The sequence below is a fragment of the Drosophila eugracilis genome, unplaced genomic scaffold, assembly GCF_018153835.1.
Source record: "Drosophila eugracilis isolate 14026-0451.02 unplaced genomic scaffold, ASM1815383v1 contig_2147, whole genome shotgun sequence".
NCBI classification, from domain to species: domain Eukaryota; kingdom Metazoa; phylum Arthropoda; class Insecta; order Diptera; family Drosophilidae; genus Drosophila; species Drosophila eugracilis.
The window spans coordinates 1,347,862-1,368,444 of NW_024573030.1; the positions used below are offsets into that span (position 1 = coordinate 1,347,862).

At 39.8% G+C, this 20,583-nt stretch overlaps 3 protein-coding genes across 6 annotated transcripts; 1 reads left to right on the top strand and 2 right to left on the bottom strand.

Moving 5' to 3' along the window:
• The first annotated feature begins 167 nt into the window (after window positions 1–167).
• Window positions 168–8,529, top strand: LOC108110316 (nuclear cap-binding protein subunit 1). Its single transcript, XM_017219329.2, has 7 exons — window positions 168–502; window positions 566–1,904; window positions 1,972–2,075; window positions 7,052–7,540; window positions 7,606–7,730; window positions 7,793–7,981; window positions 8,055–8,529. The coding sequence occupies exons 1-7, from the start codon at window positions 460–462 to the stop codon at window positions 8,166–8,168; spliced, it is 2,403 nt and encodes an 800-aa protein (XP_017074818.1). The 5' UTR covers window positions 168–459; the 3' UTR covers window positions 8,169–8,529.
• On the bottom strand, window positions 2,083–4,586 carry LOC108110273. The gene is made up of 3 exons (XM_017219260.1): window positions 4,545–4,586; window positions 4,138–4,367; window positions 2,083–4,075 (listed from the first exon to the last, which is right to left on the bottom strand). The coding sequence occupies exons 1-3, from the start codon at window positions 4,584–4,586 to the stop codon at window positions 2,200–2,202; spliced, it is 2,148 nt and encodes a 715-aa protein (XP_017074749.1). The 3' UTR covers window positions 2,083–2,199.
• Window positions 8,530–8,725: 196 nt separating the features above from the next.
• On the bottom strand, window positions 8,726–20,435 carry LOC108110318 (acidic phospholipase A2 PA4). Of its 4 annotated transcripts, none has more exons than XM_017219335.2 (4): window positions 19,987–20,424; window positions 11,014–11,179; window positions 10,483–10,891; window positions 8,726–9,137 (listed from the first exon to the last, which is right to left on the bottom strand). In XM_017219335.2, exons 2-4 carry the CDS (start codon window positions 11,169–11,171, stop codon window positions 9,126–9,128), a joined length of 579 nt encoding a protein of 192 aa, XP_017074824.1. In that variant the 5' UTR covers window positions 11,172–11,179; window positions 19,987–20,424; the 3' UTR covers window positions 8,726–9,125. The 4 variants fall into 4 exon arrangements, with proteins under 4 accessions (XP_017074824.1, XP_017074823.1, XP_017074821.1 ...); XM_017219334.2 differs by having other exon boundaries at window positions 10,439–10,891; window positions 19,987–20,415; XM_017219332.2 differs by lacking the exon at window positions 8,726–9,137 and having other exon boundaries at window positions 9,186–10,891; window positions 19,987–20,435.
• Window positions 20,436–20,583: the final 148 nt, after the last annotated feature.

A 20,583-nucleotide genomic window follows, 5' to 3' on the forward strand; every position in this document is an offset into this window, starting at 1 on the left:
AGTTCTTAAACGATATATCTACATTTTAAAACAAACTGAGTTTATTAAAAAGAACTAAATTAAGAACTTATTAAAATTGTATGTATATATCACTGTTACATAGAAATAAAAATAACAGTTGGACCGCCATGAAGCTGGCGCCTATCGATAGGTGTAATCGATAAGTACGCTAGTCACTGACGGTGCACCTCTACTGTTTCTGGCAAAAAAAAAGTCGCGTTTTTTTTTGTGAAAATTGCCACAAAAAGTTTCGAAAGTTGGCACGGTTATTGCCACTGACAACGGAAGACTGTATAAACTGGAAAGAAGGGAACGCCATTTATATTCTGACCAGGATCGCCGGATAAGTTCAGTTCAAGAAGCTTTTTGTCGTCCCCCGCCATCGTGTTTGTGGGTACCGGCGTTAAAGAACGCTCAATTGAAATTGAAGCCAAAGTTTTGCACAAAATTCACGATAAGATGAGCCGCAGAAGAGCACATGATACGGAGGATGAGGGATATGGTAAGTGGTAGTCGATATAATCTCCAAAAAAGTATTGATTTCTACTGGGAAAATAAATTGCAGATCACCGGCGAAATAAGCGGAGACGTGTGTCGGAAAACCAGGAGATCGAAGATCGTTTGGAATCGCTAATCCTGCGAGTGGGCGAACGGAGTACCTCTTCCGTTGAGTCCAATCTAGAAGGACTCGTTTCTGTTCTGGAGGCCGATTTGGGAACTTTTCGGTTGAAGATCCTGCGCATCCTGTCCGATTGTGCCGTGAGAATGCCCGAAAAGTGCACCGTTTACACAACTTTAGTGGGTCTTCTTAATGCTAAGAACTATAAATTTGGCGGCGAGTTCGTAGACCACATGGTAAAGACCTTCAAGGAATCCCTCAAGCTATGTCGCTGGGATGCCGCCCGTTATTCGCTGCGTTTCCTTGCCGATCTGGTCAACTGCCACGTCATCTCGGCCACCAGTCTTCTCCAGCTGCTTGACACCATGATCGATGTTTCCAACGAAGATACAGTTCCACAGGTGCGACGAGATTGGTTTGTTTTTGCCGTACTGTCCACGTTGCCCTGGGTGGGCCGTGATCTCTATGAAAAGAAGGAGTCTGCTTTGGAGTCACTATTGTTACGGATCGAGGTCTATCTGAACAAACGGTCCAAGAAGCATCATAATGCGCTAAGAGTGTGGTCCTCGGATGCACCACATCCACAGGAGGAGTACTTGGACTGCTTGTGGGCGCAAATACGAAAATTACGGCAAGATAATTGGGCGGAAAAGCATATACCACGACCGTACCTTGTGTTTGATTCGATACTTTGCGAGGCACTGCAACATAATCTGCCCACAATTGTGCCACCGCCGCATCAAGATAATTTTGAGTACCCTATGCCATGGGTGGTTTACCGTATGTTTGATTACACCGATTGCCCCGATGGACCCAATTTGCCGGGTGCCCATTCAATAGAGCGATTCCTAATTGAGGAACATCTGCATCATATTATTGAAACATACCATCACGAGCGCAAGGATTGCGCCGCTCAATTGCTAAGCTTTCCATTCAAACACAAGATCCCGCTGGAATACTGCATCGTCGAGGTGATCTTTGCTGAACTCTTTCACATGCCAACGCCACGTTACCTTGACATCTGCTATGGCTCAATTCTAATCGAATTATGCAAACTGCAGCCGGCCACGCTGCCTCAGGTTTTAGCCCAGGCTACTGAGATCCTGTTCATGCGTATCGATTCGATGAACACGTCCTGCTTCGACCGGTTTGTTAATTGGTTCTCCTACCATTTGAGCAATTTCAAGTTTACGTGGTCCTGGGACGAATGGGACAGCTGCCTGCTACTGGACGGCGAGCATCCGCGACCAAAGTTTATTCAGGAAGTGCTACAGAAGTGCCTACGGTACGCAATTGCCATTTCCATTCTCTAATACCTTAGGTATTCTATTAACTAAGTTATTTTCCTACAGCCTTTCGTATCATCAACGCATTACGGAAATGATGCCCACGACATACGCCAAGTTGATTCCCATGACGCCAGTGCCAAACTATAAGTACGCCAACGAGGAGGCAGGTGAGTCTGGCCCCTGTATTTACGGATTACTTGATTTTATTTTGGGATTAGATCTGCTTACAACTAAGCTTACACATAGGATTATCTTTTTAGGGTTTTAGATTAGGATTTTCTTCTTTTGTATTTATTTATTTGGTACTGGTTTCACCTCGTTCTCCTCGTCGTCCACTATGATTGGTATCTCCTCGCCATTTTCGCCCACCTTAATGCTCACCGATCGACTGACCGATTTCTGGGTAAGCACCTCCACCACCTTGGGTGGAGCGGGTGGTGGCGGTGGTGCAGGTGGAGTTGCTGTAACAGTGGTTGTTGAATGAGGTGTTTGTGTAGTTGTTGTAGAGCTGGTCGATGTGGTGCTGACAAAGGCTTCGTGTCGATGACTGCTCTTGGCTTTGCTATCCTGCTCCTTGCGACGCTTGGCCCATTTGCTCAGCGGTGGTTCTGTACTGGTTGAAGTGGTTGTCGTGGTCGATCGACCAGCAGTAATTTTTTGAGGTGTAGTTCGATATCTACTTATGGAGCGCAGTGGGCTAAAGTGCGTCGAGGTGGACACAAAACTGGCACTCGTTGTGGGAATAACATGTGTCGTTCTCTCAGTGGTTGTCGTTTCAGTGGTTGTGGTGGAAGATGTAGTTGCCGGCGTGGTAGGTGCTACAGTTGTAACCAGTTCTGGTTGCTCCAAACTGCTAACTGGCCGTTGATCTCCATGCTTTTTGTCCTTGTTTCTCTCCTGATAATTTTCTTGCTCTGCGTCTTGTACCCCTGCGATATCCTCTTCGTGAGGCTGCTTATCCTGCAGCACATCGATGGGATTCTGGTGCATATATAACGGATCCGGTTCGGAATAGCGATACACGGTCTCCTCTAGCGGTTCGCTTTGCACAAAGGATTTGTCCTCATCCCCAGAACTACCGCCTGCATATATTAATAATGGTGGCACCTTAGCTGTTTGATATTTGGAAGCTTGTCCATAAATCTGCGGTGTACGCAACAGTAAGTCTTGCTCCTGTTCCTCTAGAGACTCGGATGATCCCGAATTGGAGTTGGGAAACTGAACTGTCTGATGGTGGGGATAGAAACTGGATGCTGTATTGCTAACTGGGGTGGTGAGTTCTGGAGGTGTGGAGCTTGGCAAGCGGTAAGCCAGCTCCGGGTGCAACGGATTTTCACCAGCACCAGGTGCTACATAGAAATGATGATGAAAATGATGAGTCACTGCACCCGGCGTGGAAGCCACTTCACCAGGAGCCACGTGACCAGCATTAACCAAATCACTATTGTGACCAGGAAATCTTTCCAATTCCGAATGTGTTCCAAATTTCAATGCAACCGGATAGTTTGGACGAAAGGTTGTTGGTGCCACATAATTGGGACGCAGTGCCAGATTGAAAAGTCCCGGAAAAATTTCGATTTTGGGACTTCCCTGACCCACCGCACCCTTAAGATACTCACCAATGTTTAGTTTTGGCGGAGAAGGAGCAGGCTGAAAAATACCATGGACAAAGGTGGCCTGCGACTGCTCCGCATTTGGAGCAGCCGCCACTGATGCGTATCGCTCTCTATCCTGACGTCTTTGCGCGAAACCCTGATCGTGTGTCAATCGTCCAAAGCTGGCTGGATAGTCGGATTCCTTTTGGATATAGCTCATCTGATGATGCGGCTGCCATGCCTTATTGTCCAACGGCGTCACACTGAACTTCATCTCGTAATGATAGTGACGTCCCGTATCCCCATCTCGATGGCGAATGCGTTGAACTTGCCATAGAGCCCGTCGCTGATTAGGATTCGAGGTGGGACATTTAAGTTGGAAGCACGTGCCCCCTTCCAAGAAACGGTAGGATGCATTTCCTGATCCTGGCAGCTGCTCTAAATAGCCCTTGGCCAGTGTTATAATATCACCGAAGCGTGCGGATGGTGTTCCTCCTCCAATTGCAGCTCCGCCCTGGGCATCCGCCGGAACATACGGTGTCTGCAGAAAGTCATGGTACTCGTGCAGCTGGCTACCCGAGTATTAACTTGAAGTTTACCATGGTCGCTAAATGGATATACAGACTGTACTTACCTCAGATTTCCAGCTGCTGCGCCAACAGCGGAGTCCGTGAAGAGTGTCACATATGTGACATGCTTTAAAGTTCGCTCCCAAGGACGCTCTAAGGGATTCCGTCTCTGATTCTGGGCCTTTGCCTCTGTCGGCTCCTCGTAGAAAATCCGCTTGCCCGTCAGTTGATGTCCATGTTTGGGTGTCAATAGAAAATCCCGTCCTGTGCCCACAATGGCACAGCCCAAGGGCAGCTAAAAATTATGGACATTAAACCAAATAGACTTGGAAAGTAACTAGAACTTTGAATCATTCTTGAATTCAAGAATTTCTTGATTGGAAAAAGTTAAATTTTAATTCTAAAAAATTGTCTTCGTTTTAAATGAAATCCTTTTTTCTTTGACACTTTTCTATGCCTTCTCCTCACTTACGATGGCCATGGGAACAGCAAGTAGCCAGCAAATATTCCGCATTGTCTAGGCTAGCACATAAAAAATAAATATTAACACAAAAAAAAAAAAAAGAAAAATTATTCGCAAAACGAAATACTCGTAAGTAAGCGGAGTTTTTTTTTTAAATGCGTTTGAGCAGCGCGCGCTTGAAAATGCGACTGAAACGCGTCAGCCAGTTGCGCTCGCTAATAATCCACGATGATGTCTGGAGCTATGGGTAGCTTCTGTAGCTTTGGTAGCTTCGTTAGCTTCTGTGACCATCAGCCAGCACCATCCATCTACCAACTAACCAGCTCTAAGCTGCTTTCGTTGAGGCAGCCAAGCGATGCGTCGCCGGCGGCGTAGACTTTTTTTTTGCGCAATCTGCAGTCGACAGACATAGGTATGTATGTGGATGTGTGTTTTGGCTTTTTTGCATAGCATATGGTTGTACGGATAGTTCATAGCCCAAAGAAGTTGGAGTCGCAGCTGAAATTGTCGGAATCGGAGGCATTTATGCAACACTCTCGGTTGGAGGACGGACCACCAGCATGTGTATGTGTATGTAGACCACGGCTGGATACCCTCCTAGACAATGGCAGTCTTTAAAAATTACTGGGAAGTTGGTTATATATTAAATGTTTACTTACCCAAAGATCCATACATAAGTTCTGGAATTTAAATTTCTAATCAATCGCAAGGAATTCTAATAAATTTTCTAAAAGTTTGTTAATATCTCTTCGTTATATACTTTGTAAAGATCTTTTTCTGTAATTAAATTCTTGGTTATTAAACTTTAAATAGTGTATAACATATTCAACTATAATGCTAAAGATCTTTCTGTGCTTCTTGATTTTGATTTCATTTTGGCTATAGCCTCCGTTTAAGCCCAAACTTTGCCTTAGATTTCCATTGAGATATGAGTTATAATTCGCTTGGCTGGAGTTTCCCTTTCGACGATAATACCGCCCGCCTCAGTTTTTCTTATGATTTTTTTTTCTTGGCATTCTCTTCTGACGGTTCCGTATGGCGATTTCACCTTGCCAGGGTTCTCTGTCTTTCCTGTTCCAAAGTAGAGATGACCTGGTAGATAAGATAAATCTACTCCATCAACATTGAACTACAGTAGAGTAACGTAAACGTACTAGTATATAGTATGTATAGATACGAGCTTAAGAAAGTATTTCCCCTTTTTCTTTTTTTTTTGGTAACGCTCAATTTGAGCTGAAAATCAGATTCCCGTGAAAAGATCTTTAATTTTGGCATTAAGTGAAGTTATTTGGAGGCGGTGGAATGGATAGGCGGAGGTTGTTTGGTTTGCAGGGGGGTGGAGGTAACAAACCGTATATATAAGCTCTTATTATTATGAACACAGAATATGTGCGAATTTTTCCATTGCCTGCAAAAAAAAAAACAAAACCCATTGCATGATCTTGACACATGCTAACTCCCAAACCAATGACATTGTCTAGAGATCGTTGGAGCTCTTGGGTTTTATAAACTAAAGGTTAAAGCTGATGATAGAATGGTTTTTGTAGAATAACAAAAAAACAAGAAGTTGGGTTTTTTTTTATTTACTTTTACTAAAAGAACTAAAAAAAAAAAAACAATCCATACGATAATTCCTTGTTAATTAGTTAGTTGGGAATCCATCCGAAATTCCCACCTTTTAATGGATTGCAAAAATGAATTGCGTATTTGCCATTACATTGGCTTGCCAAATGGCCGCATAATTAGCTACTCCGCATTTCCCTCCCCCCAAAAGAAAAACCCTTACCGTCTTGATCTCCACTTTGACATAATTGACGTAAGTGCCAATAAACTGAATGTAATCGAGGGAGCAAGCTGTGGTCTGCGGGCGGCGGGCGAAATTCAGAGGCAGTTTGTTAGTTGGTTTGGCTGAGCTGGAGCACCGCACCAACCGTCATTAGTAACGCACCGAGCAGAGAGCTCACCTCTCATGTGGATTTATTTCGGTGCTGGTGATGGTGTTGTCTTGTCTACAATTCCAGATTTCGATGGGGCTATGGAGTGGTGGTGCCGCTTGGTTCCACGCCATGAACCACATAACCAAGCAATGAAATGCGAATTGCAACGAAAGTGTCACCTAACTAGGGACAACAACGACTAATGCATTTTGGGGGGAAGCTATATCGACTAGATATGGATCCTTAAAAGATTTATAAAAAGTTATCTTGATTAGCTTTTATAGTTATTCTGGGAATTTGAACAAAATCATAACTGCCTTCTAAAGATATTGCAGTTTGGATAGTGAAATTTAATTAGAAAGGGATAGCAATAATAGGTAAAGACTTTTATAAACGTACTAAGAAGTCTTCATAAATAGAACTGAATTGAATTTAACAAGTTTTTTCAATCTCTTACTTGATCTAATGACGAATATACCCCATAAAAACTACAGGCAATACCATGTAAACAAATTATCTGAATCATTTCCTCACTGAATCTTTCTTTTCTTCTCTTTTCCCCCTTAAAAAAAAAATCAGCAAATTTACCGGGAACAACAGTAGCCCATCAACTGGTAGTCGCCATCAGGCAGAAGTGCACACCCGAGGAGGTGGTTAACATCCTAAAGGACATCCCAAGCAGCGGGTACAGCGGCGAGGAGATGTCCGATGGCAGCTTTAATGCTCTGAAGATCGATGTATTCGTCCAGACGCTGTTGAATTTGGGCTCAAAGTCGTTTTCACACAGCTTTGCTGCCATTTCCAAGTTTCATTCGGTTTTCCGTGCCCTGGCCGAAACGGAGGAGGCACAAATCTGCATCCTGCACAATATCTTCGAGCTCTGGTCATCGCACCAGCAGATGATGGTAGTCCTTATTGATAAGCTGCTTAAACTGCAGATTGTCGATTGCTCGGCGGTGGCCACGTGGATCTTCTCCAAGGAGATGACCGGAGAATTTACAAAAATGTATCTCTGGGAAATCCTTCACCTGACGATTAAGAAAATGAACAAGCATGTGATCAAGCTGAGTGAGTATTGAAGATTTTAAACTCTGTTAATATTTGATTTAACCCAAGGTATTTTCTTTCTATAGATTCCGAATTGAGTGAGGCCAAGGAAAAGCTTGCAAAGGCGGATTCTTCGTCTAGCGATTCAGAGGATGATTCTTCGCATAAAAGAAAGAAGCCCATAACACATGCAGACAAACCCTCCGAAGAGGTGAGTCTACAGTCGTTACATTACAGTCTTTATATAATATTTGATTGCTTTATCATAACCAGGTTGTTGAACGCATGGAGGAGAAATTGGAAGCGGCGAATGTGAACCAGAAGCGTCTGTTTCTCATTGTCTTCCAGAGATTTATTATGATTCTGTCCGAACATCTGCTGCGTTCCGATACGGATGGCCGTGATCCGGATACGGATTGGTATCGCTGGACAATTGGACGACTGCAACAGGTCTTCCTTATGGTAAGTAAACCATTCTCTATAGTTTTTACTTTATACTAAGCCATGGATTATTATTATTATTATTATTATGCAGCATCATGAACAAGTCCAGAAATACAGCAGTACATTAGAAACGCTGCTATTCACCTCCGACCTGGACACACACATATTGGAAGTGTTCCAACAGTTCGTGGCCCTGCGTGCCTAAATGTGGCACTCGGCAAGCTAAACCATCCCCAATATCCATTTACCATTTACTGCCCCACACACACACAATCGTTTTTCACTCTCAGTTGAGTATAGTTTTTGTAACACCCTTTAAATTTATTCTAATGAAATTCAGTTTGTAGGATTAACCTTGCTTAGACAAACTGTGGGTTATTTTTTGCCCTAATAATAAGATTAACTGTCCCCAATATGTGAACACTATATTAGATATATATATATATTTTTTTTAAGTATAAACGACAATTAAAGTTAACAGAAAGATTATGAAAAGATAACACAAATAAAGTCGAATAGGGTAGTTCTTTACAATGATAAAGATCAACATAGATATAAAAGTAAAATGATAATTGAAAGATTCAATGGTTGGGAATTTTTATGTTTAGGATTTAAAATTAAAAAAAAAAAAAACAACTAAAAAGGTAAATAACTTGACTGCAGACTTGACTACCGGGACTACCTCGTTGTGTGCTTATTCGGACACACAACCATCCCAAAAAAATATGCTATACAAACCACTCGAAAAATATTACACTTTTGTTGGGAGCAAGAAGAAACCAATCATTACTCTGATCTTGGTAAATATATTTATTCATATGTACGTTTTTGTGTGTATATATATATAGATCTGTTTTGTATGCGTTCAATATATGAAAATATACATATATATTTTCCCATCTACATAGTTTCGAGCGGCTGTTTTTTTGATCTTTGGCTTTCATTCTCATATCAGGTTTACGAATTGCAATCGAGGATAAACTATAGCTGTTTGGATAAGCTAATGACATTGTAGATTTGTAGATCGTTTCCATGTGTCCATCAACTGGTCCAGGTCATCATCCAGGTATCATCTTAAGAGGAGGTTCTCGGCTGGCTGGGTACATACTTTTCCGATGGCTGATACTGCCATTGAGCGCAGATGGCCTCCTGTTCGGTTTGATTATATCCGGCTCTAATCAAATCGTATCGATAAACCGGAAAAGGAAGAGCGTAGCAGGCATGCGATTCTTCAGTGAATTTATTTGTACAGAATAACTATTAGTGAACTGATGATCTAGTGGACATGCAGAACATGAATGGCAATCACACATGCATCTAAATGACTCTAAGACTAGGGCTCCATACTGGGAACCTAAACTGCAACTTATGACTACTAATACTACAAAAGGGAACTAAAGGTGAGTCGATTTTTGATCTATCAAAAAAAAAAGTTAACGATCGGAGAGTAATCTTTTAGTATTTTTATGGTAATATTCGGAAAGGGAGGAAGATAATATTTAATATATCTGTAGATCTTATCAGATATAGGTTGTTCTATATATTCCTCATAACTCCCGCCTATATAAAACCCTCTTTTCTTCGTGTATATTACTATATCACCCAATTACGCACAAAGGTAGTCGTCTTGGGAAAAACCCATTTAAAGGTATTCATTAAAATGCGTATTGTACGAGAACAATACGACTTATTCTCTTCCCAAGAATTGATGTTAAGTCTATGATAATGAAACTTTTCCTGCATAATAAACACCTATAAGAATGAGACTTTAACTGAATATAAAGCAGGATTAAACAAAGATAACTTTACCATTAACTTGAAAATCACGTTTTTTGCTGGTCATGTTATAAGCTAAGGCGTTTTTCTTTGGCAAATCAAGTTGAATGGAAATTTTCTTATTATATATAATATTACAAAACCCCAAATTATACTTTATATAGTTAACCTTTTTTTCCCCTAAAACTTCAAAGAACCCTTTTTTCGATTACTTCTCCAACCGTTAAGTATTTTAAGATATTCGCAAAATCGACCCACAACGTGGGGGACAGTCTTCGAGGGGGCATTCGTAACTCTTGCTTTTATCTCCAAGGGGAATCGAAGCCCCCATAACCTCGACCACTATAACCATATCCATAAGACGAAGGCCCCGGCCGCTCATAGTGATAGCCCTGATCCTGATATCTGGGCGGTGGTAGCTCCCTGGCGACCGGCGACTGTAGGCTATCCCAAAGGAGGCGAGGTCGCTGCACCACCTCCCGCAGGATATTGACCGCTGCCAAACCAACGCTGGCCAATTTTACACCCCATCGACGAGCCGTCGATTTGGCAGGGCCAAAATCAGGAGCGGCCAGAGATCGACCCTGCGGATGGGATAGGATTTTGGCTATTAAATTATCCCCATGCGGTGGCACATAGAGATCGGCCTGCCGGTACTCCGCCGGACAGTGATCGGTGCGGTAGTAGAAGTCCTCGAACCTCTGGTGTGCCGAACAAGGACTCCGTTCCTGGAAGCACGTCACCTGCACCACATTGTAGAAAATGGCACCCAAAGTATTGGCCGTTTCTGTATTTGCCGCCTGCAAACAACGCCGGAATCGTGCATCACAATCACAATGGCTTCGGGTAAAGGTTCCACGATTGCACAATCCTCGCCGGCATTCACCAACATTCAGTACATCGGGACACATGTCGTGTTCGCGACAACAGCGATCTTCTCGAGAATGTGCACCCAGATCATCGTAACTGGTGGCCGCTGTGCCTGGACCACACCATTTGGTTCCTGGATATATAAAGCCCAATCCACCGCGAAATTCATGGCCATATGATCCCTGACGGCGACATACCTCCTCCAGTTCCATCACCGATTCCCGCGGAACCTGGCGGATGCGACGCGGATCCGATTGCAGTAACATACGCTGGATATCGCCGCTGGGTAAGTGTATATCAAAGATAATTATTAGTTATTTGTGTTATTTTTTTATTTGAAATTATTTCAAAATTCTTAGAGAATAAGATTTAGTTTTTTGTAAAACTTCTCTAGTAGAACTCACCGATCTGTATGCATCTTGCAGAAAGGATGACGGGAGGATAGCTCCACCATAACGCTCATGGTCATGTCGGAGATGAGCACCGCTGATCCAGAAGTGGGTGGGACCACCGAACCGAGCCAAAGAAGCAACACCACCGCCACGGGCAGCGGTTCCCTCATGGTGCCAACTAGGATCGGAAAGAAGATTAACCATAAACATATATATCAATATCCATAAAGTAAGTAAGGGGCGTGACTGATCCGATGCGAAGATCTGCTTGAACGAACTGACAGCGCGATAATGAGGCGTTATGGTATGAGGTTATAGTGTTGTATGATATGTGGGCCATCATTAGCAGCCGTTTGCCGATCGCCCGCAACAGCTCGCTTTTTGCATTTCTATGGACTGCTCGTATATGACCTCTGGGCCACAAAACAGAATCAAATATCCATAACTGTGCACAGTGGTCCGGTGTCCATAACTTCACTTCCATATCATATGAATCATTAAGCAGATATCATCAGAAACTATATCAATATCATCTACATGATATGAATAACAAAACTTCACATTTTGTTATGATAATCACTTAGTTTTTATGCTCGAATTATCATTTTAATGGTACATATCTTGTTATGCTACAGATACAGTTGAACGATATCTGATATTTTGGACATTATGTTTTATTAGATTTACAGATGGTATAATAAAATTGGTAGGAAAATGTTCTTTATATAAAGTTAAAAAGTTTTGATGTTTAAAGATTATCAGATCTTCATGTTAAATACATTTTAAACAAGTACTAATGAATATTTTATAAATATCATAAAAATATAAAATATTTTATATATATTTTTTTTGTCAATTTCCTCTTTATACCACTGTAAAACCAACGATCAAAACAAAAGGCAAGGCAAAACAAATGATCGTGGGCAAAGGTAAAAAGAAGACAGGCAAAAAAAACAATTTGCAAAATAAAAGGCGACGGCTTGCGAATGAACGGTATTAGGTTGGTGGTTGGGGGTTGGTGGAGGAGACCCCCCAATAGGTAGTGACCTACCCCAAGAGCCGTTCGCTCTTCAGGCCAAAAAAAAAAAAGAAATCAAATTGAATAAGCAGTCAGGAAGAGCGGCGCCGGTTTCTTTTCTCTGTCTTTTTTGTCTTTATATTTTGTGGGTCAGTTGAAGGTGGAGGCGTCAGTTTGTTACCAATTCTTTGGCTTCTCTTCTTTGCCTTCCACCTTTGCTTTTGGCCAACTCGGCAAAAGGTGAAGGTCACCGGCCGGCCAACTCTGTTAATTAGTCAAAATAAAAAAAAAATAAGACAACAACAAAAAAAAAAAGAAGAAGTATAAAAACAATTTATGACACCAACTTGATTCTTCTCTCTTCTGTTTGCTTGGAGTTTACTTTACGTTATTATTTGGTTACTATATTTTGTTGTTGTTTTTGTTTTTGTATTTTTAATGCCAGGCCAAGGAACAATTTTACCCATCACTCGTTCATCACTCGGCTTGTAAAGCTGGAAAATAATTAATGATGACACCTTGCGACCGCTTATTGTAAGTATTATTTATGATGTTTGCACAATTGTTCATTTTGTGCCCACTGTGCGTGGGTGGGAGGGGGTCTAAAAAGGGAGGGTAGAGCTGGGTCACAATGCCATCGAACTGGAGCGAAGAGAAGAGCGTGAGAACTTGGTATCATGGGCGTAGGTCAGGCAAGAAAATAGTTTTGATACCCTTAAGTCCATTAAACTATATCAAAATAAAAAGATCATTTTATACCTTTCTAAAAATAACTATTCGACTTCAATTCACAGAACCCCCCAACTTGAATGATGTAGAAACGAAGAATTATGACTCTTGTTTTAAAAGCCTTAAACATTAGTTAATTGGATTGGAAAGGGAAATGAATGGTTACTTCGATGGAAACATATGTCCAGAAGACAGTCTGACATGTTATTAAGATATTAGAGGAGACGAAAATATAATGGCAAAAGTCAGAGGCGGAGCCTTGCCCCCTTGTCAACGGTTGAACTTGGCTGTCTGTCACTCCATATGCGAATTGTTTTTTGCGCCCGCAGATCAATTGTTATTTGATGTTATTTATGGACTCCGACAATGGGCAAAGCGATCAATCGCAATTCGCATTAATAATTCGCACCGACAAGTGACAACAATTGGTAATCAATTATCGAACCATTCCATTCTATCTAACCGAAGTTAAGTAACTCTCTGTAAACACCATAATAAAAATCATCTTCTCTGAATTATATTGGCTCGCCGCGCTTGTTGTTCGCATAATTTTCAATGTCAATGCTTTTGCTTTTTTTGGCTTTTTAATTTCATGGCGTATAATAAGCCAGTCTTTTTGGTCGCGCCAATGCAAAAAAAGAAAACGAAAACAAATTTAAAATCAAAAGCGAATCAAGTTCGCTTACCAGCATTTCCATCGTTTTGTGTTTATAAACCTCAAGTACAATGACCCAACTCAAAAATAAATTCCGAAAAAATAAAAACGGATACTTAAACCGTTTATAGACCTTTTGTGTGCGCCCCGCGAGACACTATAATTTTGGCTTTAAGCTGTCACTCAGCAGAAAGAGATCAACATCGGATCAAATCATTTGAGATTATTACAGTCAAACTTCTAACACATCACTTTCAAATTAAAACTGGCCACTCATTCAGCCAAGAAAATATGTACTTTGATCTTAAGTATTATAATAATTGCTGATTTTTGTACTATACGAATGGAAGAATACTATTTTTGTCAAAATTCCTGATCCATTTTTATCTTTGAGATCATGTTTAGCCAAGTTATGAAGGGAGTATAATAATTTTGCCAAATATATATTATATATAATAAAATAAATATAAATTTCCAATGAAAATAATGATTCTTGTCAAATTCATAATTTAAATGGGAAGAAATATTCAAACACATTAGAATTTCCCTTAGTTAATAGTCAAACTCCTGCATTTGCCATTATAAATATTTTTCCAAGTCAATTTGCTAGATTTATCGATTCTACCAGGCGAACAGAAGCAAGTAGCAGGCCTAAAACATTTCAGCTGATAAGCGAAATTGACGTTTGCTTAGAGGTGAAACGTGAGTACTAAATTCAGGCACGACCTTATGAAATACATGGGATTTAATTAGAATTTCGTGCCTTTCGTGCTTAACTCGTGATACAACATCGAAAACAATGTGGTTGCTCATCTCTAGTTTGTGCTTAGCTTCAAAACAACGGTTGTTTTCCAATAGAAAGAGGGGCTTGAGTTGGCAACCATATTGAAATGGCAGCCATTTTGAAAAAAAGTGTTTACTCAAAATAAACAAAAAACACCTGCTACGATTTCTGTTCGCCTGGTATCTGAACTCCCAAAATTGCCAATTTGACTGAGAAAAAATGATTTTTTGATCAAAATTTCAACGCATTTTGGGTAGCTGATGCCTTTAAAATACCAGGCGAACAGAATTGAGTAGTAGGTGGAAATCGCTAAATTTATGAGCTCCACGTAGGGATGGCCACGTGAGTACTGTTTTTCGACACCACCGAATAAATTACATGGGACCTTAAGATTATTTCGTGATTATCGTGCTAAACTCGTGATACGATATGGTAAACAACGTAATTGTCCATCTCTAGCTTGTGTTTACCTTTCGTGGGGTTTCAAAATGGCGGCTGGAAGTCTGGGAATGGCAGCCATTACAAAAAGTACAGTTACATATGCTCTCTCGAAGTAAACAAACAGCTTGCTGTGATTTCTGTTCGCCTAGTAGCTGAACTCCCAAAATCCATAAATTGAGCCAAAATTCAAACGAATTTGGATGATTTTATGTAAAATACCAGGAGATCATAAATCAGTAGCAGGTGTATGGCTATTAGTTTATTTCTGAAAACTTGCTTGCTACGGATTCTGTTCGCCTGGTAGCTGAAATGCGAAAATCACTTAATTTGACTGCGGAAAAATGTCGTTTGGCCCAAAAATATGTAATGGATTTTCAACGATTTTTCTTTTTTAATACCAGGCGATCAGAAGCAAATAGCAGGCGTAAATCGATCAGCTGATTGCTCTTTTCAACGTTTGCTTAGAGGTGTCAGCGTGAGTAATAATTTCCGGCACGACCCTTTGAAATACAAGGGATTTAATTCATTTTTCGTGCCAGTCGTGCTAAATTCGTGATTTGACACTTAGAACAACGTGGTTTCCCATCTCTAGTGTTGTGTTTACCTCCAAAACAACGGTTGTTTTCCAGTAAAAATGATGGCTGACAGTGGCAGCCATCTTGAAAAAATTTGTTTACTCAAAATAAACAGAAGTCACTTGCTGCGGATTCTGTGCGCCTGGTAGCTGAAATCCAAAAATCGTTCAATTTGACTGAGGAAAAATGTCGTTGGCCAGAAATTTTCAACGATTTTGCTTTTTCAAATACCAGGCGAACAGAAACGCATAGCAGGTAACCAGAGCTCAGTTATTTACAAAATTCTTAGAGATGTCCCCGTGATTGCTGGTTTTCGACACGCTCTTAGCAAATGTATGGAACTCGAATATTATTTCGTGTTTATCGTGCTAATATCGTGACACGGACAAAAAAACAATGCAACTTTCCATCTTTAGTCTGCGACAAGCATTTCTAACTGTTAACTTCTAGCGAGCTGAGTTCCTATTGGCTGACCAATCAGCAGGCTCGAAGATAAAGAACTTTTGGAGCCCAGCAGAAGCTTGCTATGCATTCATGTTCGCCTGGTAGAAACCCAGAAAATCGATTTCTGACCAGCGGCGAAGTTTACGACTTAGGAAATCAGTATTTTCCACATAACTAAGCCAATAATGGTCCGAATTTGGAATATCATATCTCGTTGCACTCGTAATTAAAATTCCAATCGAACTGTGTACCCACATTGAAATGGAAAATGTAAGTCATTTTTCGCAAATTTTGATGATGGTACCCCTTAAAAAAAAGTGAAAATCGGGTCAAAAATTATTTTCCAAAAATCAAACAATCAGTGATATGGCTGGGAAGGTGGGGTCGTTAGCTGCTCAAAACAGGCAATTCTTTTTCTGTAGGACAATTTTTAATCGATTTATGAGAAAAGAAAGTAGGGAAAATTACATATTTTCGCAAAAAAATCTTGATCTCACTTTTTATCCATAAAATATTCAGAATTTTACTCATAACGCAATAAGTACTTGTTCAAATATAGAATGTCTTATATTGTTGAAATTGTTAACAAATTTCCAACATTTTTGCATTCACATGCATTTGCATGTAAAATTTTAGTCATTTTCCACAAAAATAATGTGATGGTAGAGCCGGGCTCTCAGCTGCCAACCGACGTATACGTGATTTTAAGCACAAAAATATCAGTTTTTTGGCCATAGCACAGCCAAAAATTGTCCAAATGAGGAATGTAATACCTCGTAGAGCTCGTAACTTGATTGCCATGATTCCCAATTGGTTTGCATTCAAATCTGGGAAACTTAATTTTTGGCCCATTTTTGAAAATTTTGATGATGGTACCCCTTATCAAAAATGTGAAATTTGGGCCAAAATTGACTTTCCCAAAATCGAAAAACGAGTGATAGGGGTGGTAAGTATTGGTCGTTAGCAGCACAAAACAGTCGTTCTTTTCGCTCTGCGTCTTGTTTTGACCGAGTTAGAGCTAAAATACCGAACGTAGTATTGCAAATTTCTATTAGAAATCTGTTTCCAGGTTTTTTAGCTATTAAATCAGCCTTCGCAGCAACAAATCAGAGCAATAACGCAAAAAGTAAGTATAGAGGTTTTAAGTTTCGGTAGTTAGCTGCACAAAACAGTCATTGTTTTAGCTGTGCGGCTTGATTTTACAAAGTTGGAGCTAAGGAACTGCAACAAATCCGGGCTCTCTGCTCCCAACCGACGTATACGTGATTTTGGATGCAAAAATATCAGTATTTTGGCCATAACAAAGCCAAAAATGGTCCAAATGAGGAATGTTATACCTCGTAGGGCTCGTAATTTGATTGCTGTGATTCCCAATTGGTTTGCATTCAAATCTGGGAAACTTCATTTTTGGCCCATTTTTGAAAATTTTGATGATCAAAATCAAAAATATGAAATTTGGGCCAAAATTGATTTCTCGAAAATCAACCAGAAAATAAAATAAATCTGAAGCTTAGGTCGTTAGCTATTCAAAACAGTCCGCCATTTAGCTGTGTGACTACTTTAAGCCAAGTTATAAGAAAAAATACATGAAGAAATTATCACATTTAAGCCAAAAATTGTTATCCTAATTTATTGAAAACAAATTGACCAAATACAGAATGTCATACCTCGTTTAGCTCGTAATAGAAAAGGTTTCCATCCACAATATCATTTAACTGCAATAGACTTTTAAGCCATTAAAGCAAAAATAATTATTTCGGCAAATAAAAACGTACAGGTTAAATCTTAGGGCCGAAACGTTTTTTATGATTCCAAGCGAAATAAAAACCCTTTTCCAAGTTTATTTTTTTGTTAACGATATAAGTGCATGTAATTCAAAGGCTATATAATTCAATTTTTATTTGGGCAAATTGTAAACTGAGTGTTGGAGGTTTTACTGTAGCTGTTTGTTTGTTTTTTTTTAGGGGGCCATTAAACCCCAGGGAATGTTTGTGTACCTTGGTCAAAGTTTGAACTTTGATATGTCGACTTAATATACTAAAAATCTTCTGCGTCAACAGGCGTGTCTTGGATCCACAGATCTGATCATCAATCAACGATCTCCTGTTTTTGGATAGCCTCTGTATTTTTTATATTTTTTTTTTTTTATATTATTTCTTTTTTTTCGTGGTGAAGCCCTTCACTTGGACGCATCTAAAACTGGTTTCTGAGGTGTTCGTTTGCATTTTGAATGTCACGCTGCAGATGGAATGGAAACGCTGGTTCTTAAAAGCCACAATAACAAGTTGTAATCCCCTCTGAGAAAAAAAAAACAGACCCCTCATCGTTGGGTTATTGTGGAGCCCCCCCTAGCTCGGTGGTTCTCTCCAGTTGAAACGTGGTAATTGCCGGACTGTCACAGCCGTGTATCTCTTTTTTTTGTTGTGTCTGATTATCGCTGTAATTGCCGCAGAGCAGACCTTCCGACGTGCCACGTTCATAAAGGAATCTCTGTCCTTGTCCTCTGGCCAAAATGAGGTCAAGTTTAAGTGCAGAATACACACAACGAAGGTGTTCTTTACGGAAATCGATAAGGAAGGCTTTTCGCAGCTGTGGGACAGCTGTTAATTTTCAGTTTTAATTAGTTGCAGAAGCTTGGAATGTAAATGTGTTTTGAACTTAATTTTTATTACTGCACATTTTTTAATCATTTCTTTAAGTACTTAGTTAACCTTTTTAGCAAAATCTGTATTATTTCAGTCCTCTCCTTTGATAATACTCAATAGTTTTTATAATTCCAAATCTAATACCAATATCCTCAATAAAAAAAAAGACCCATAAAGTTTTATTTAATTATCACTTTCAAAAGTGTTAAATTTAGTATTTTGTAAAGTTAACACCTAATAAATTAACAATCAAATTAGGAGCAATATCTTATGTTTTTAGTAGCTTAATATTTTGGAAAGTGATCATAAAGTGGTGCCATCTGGGCAGACGATCGAATTAGGGCCAATCAAAAGACAAACAGAGGCTTGTCATTGTCTTTGCATAAATCGATCGAAAGTCGCCACCAATATCCATAAAGCTAACTGGACAGTGCCGGTCATTGAACGGTCGTCCCCTCCCCCGTTCAAGGTCGATAGACAAAAGATGGTCATAGTACCTTTGCTAACTCAAAATCAGACTAAATAAAAACTTCAAAACCAAAAACCAAAAAACCAAAAGCCAAAAAAAAAATCAAAAACCGAAAGCCAAAGCGAAGGCGTTAATTGCCTGAAATAGAGGAAGCGACTCTCACAACATTTTGAAGATGCGACTGCGGGGTAAAACCGATCGGAAGTTAGTCAAGAACATATTGTTGACTTTCGCAATTGGCGAAAACGGTCGAGAATATTGTACCGAAACCAAATAAAAAACACAAATCTCTGACCTTACCATACAACTTGATATAATATTAACCACGTGTGCTAATCACTGTGCAAATTTCACGGATTGTCGAGGTAATGCCATCACAGATTGTATGTGCCAAAAAGAAGAAAAATATGATGGCTAGATCTTGCTTATCGACCACTCAAATATTTAACCAAGTTGCCAGTTAGATATGTCCACAAATCAGCCGACTGAAGCCGATGAGAAGTGTTTGACATGCAAATGTCTAGCCAAATGCCAAAAGAGGTTCTTTTCTGGGACATTAGGTGGGGTTTCTAAGTGCCTGGGTTTCATAATCTTAATGGGTTATCCAAAGTATAAATACATCTTGGTTTTAAATTAAAGACCGCAATGAAAGTGTTTAAAAAATGTAATTAGGAGTTAACCATTTCTACGCTGACTTTAAGATTCTTATCTTGGTATTATATTACTTCTCCTTTTAGTAAGTTTAAGTTTTAAGCTTAAGCTTAAAATATTTCGTTATCTGTGAACATTCTTTACAAAGAACCCATTCCCAACTTATATTGGTGATTAAAATCTTTCAAGCTATAAAAACTAAGTCACCATATATCCTTAATATCAAAGGTTGAAATGTAAGATTTTTAAAAATTTTATATAGAAAATCTTTACAAAGAGTTGACATCTCCTAATGTTCTTAATCTTTCGACTGCTCTCACTTTCACTTGTCCGTTGGCAGGGAAAGCTGTGCTTTAATCCCAAGGTTGCCTGGCTGCCTTCACCTTTTGACATTTGGCCCACTCCGCCATTCCGCCTCTTTTAATATATTGGGCCACCACCCACTGGGCGCGGCCTTCGTGCGTGAGTGACCTTCAAAAGGTGGCAGCAGGTACAACCATAACAAAACGGCAAGGACACTACGCACTTCACATTAAAAACTTAAAAAAAACACACACACACACACAATTTTTACCTGGTAACGGTAGGGGAATAAAAGTCAAACGGGATAAGTTTCCCGTTTCGATGTATCGGTTTTGTGTGATTTGTTTTTTTGTTTTTATTTTGAATGGCCAAAAAGGATTCTTTTTAAGATGCAGGACGGCGTCGCATTCGTTTTAATGGTTGTAAATTTAAATTTAAATTTAAATATATATTTCAATTTCGATTTCTTTGGGACGGTGGAAGCAGCGAAAGAAACATTTCCGCGACGCGTTTGCGGCGCAACTGAACTTGATTCTGGCGCGCCGAGCTGTTAAACTTGGACTTGGCCAAAAACCAAAAAAAGACAAGAAAAAATCATGAAAAAAAAACAACAACAAATTGAAAAGCAGAGAGCCAGACCAAGAAACCGAGTTACAACAACAAAACACAGACGGACTAGAAGCTCGCCAGCGGAAGCTGCAGGCAGACCAGAGGCTTGTCCCAATGGGGTTTTTTTTGGCCAAAAACAAATTTTTTTAAATACAAAGTTTGCAGTAAGATAAACCATTATTTTTAATGCTCTAAAAAAATATATATTAATTTAATTAAGCCTTTATAATTTCACATTTTCCTGAAAACAAATTGATTA

Bases quoted from the DNA above. Each gene is read 5' to 3' on its own strand.
- LOC108110318 (XM_017219332.2), bottom strand. From the start codon at position 11,171: ATGAGGGAACCGCTGCCCGTGGCGGTGGTGTTGCTTCTTTGGCTCGGT. The intron at 10,892-11,013 runs GTGAGTTCTACT...ACACTTACCCAG, and splicing joins TGCAAGATGCATACAGATCG to CGGCGATATCCAGCGTATGT.
- LOC108110273 (XM_017219260.1), bottom strand. From the start codon at position 4,586: ATGCGGAATATTTGCTGGCTACTTGCTGTTCCCATGGCCATC. The intron at 4,368-4,544 runs GTAAGTGAGGAG...CATAATTTTTAG, and splicing joins TTGCTGTTCCCATGGCCATC to CTGCCCTTGGGCTGTGCCAT. The intron at 4,076-4,137 runs GTAAGTACAGTC...ATACTCGGGTAG, and splicing joins GCAGCAGCTGGAAATCTGAG to CCAGCTGCACGAGTACCATG.
- LOC108110316 (XM_017219329.2), top strand. From the start codon at position 460: ATGAGCCGCAGAAGAGCACATGATACGGAGGATGAGGGATATG. The intron at 2,076-7,051 runs GTGAGTCTGGCC...AAAAAAAATCAG, and splicing joins GTACGCCAACGAGGAGGCAG to CAAATTTACCGGGAACAACA. The intron at 7,731-7,792 runs GTGAGTCTACAG...TATCATAACCAG, and splicing joins CAGACAAACCCTCCGAAGAG to GTTGTTGAACGCATGGAGGA.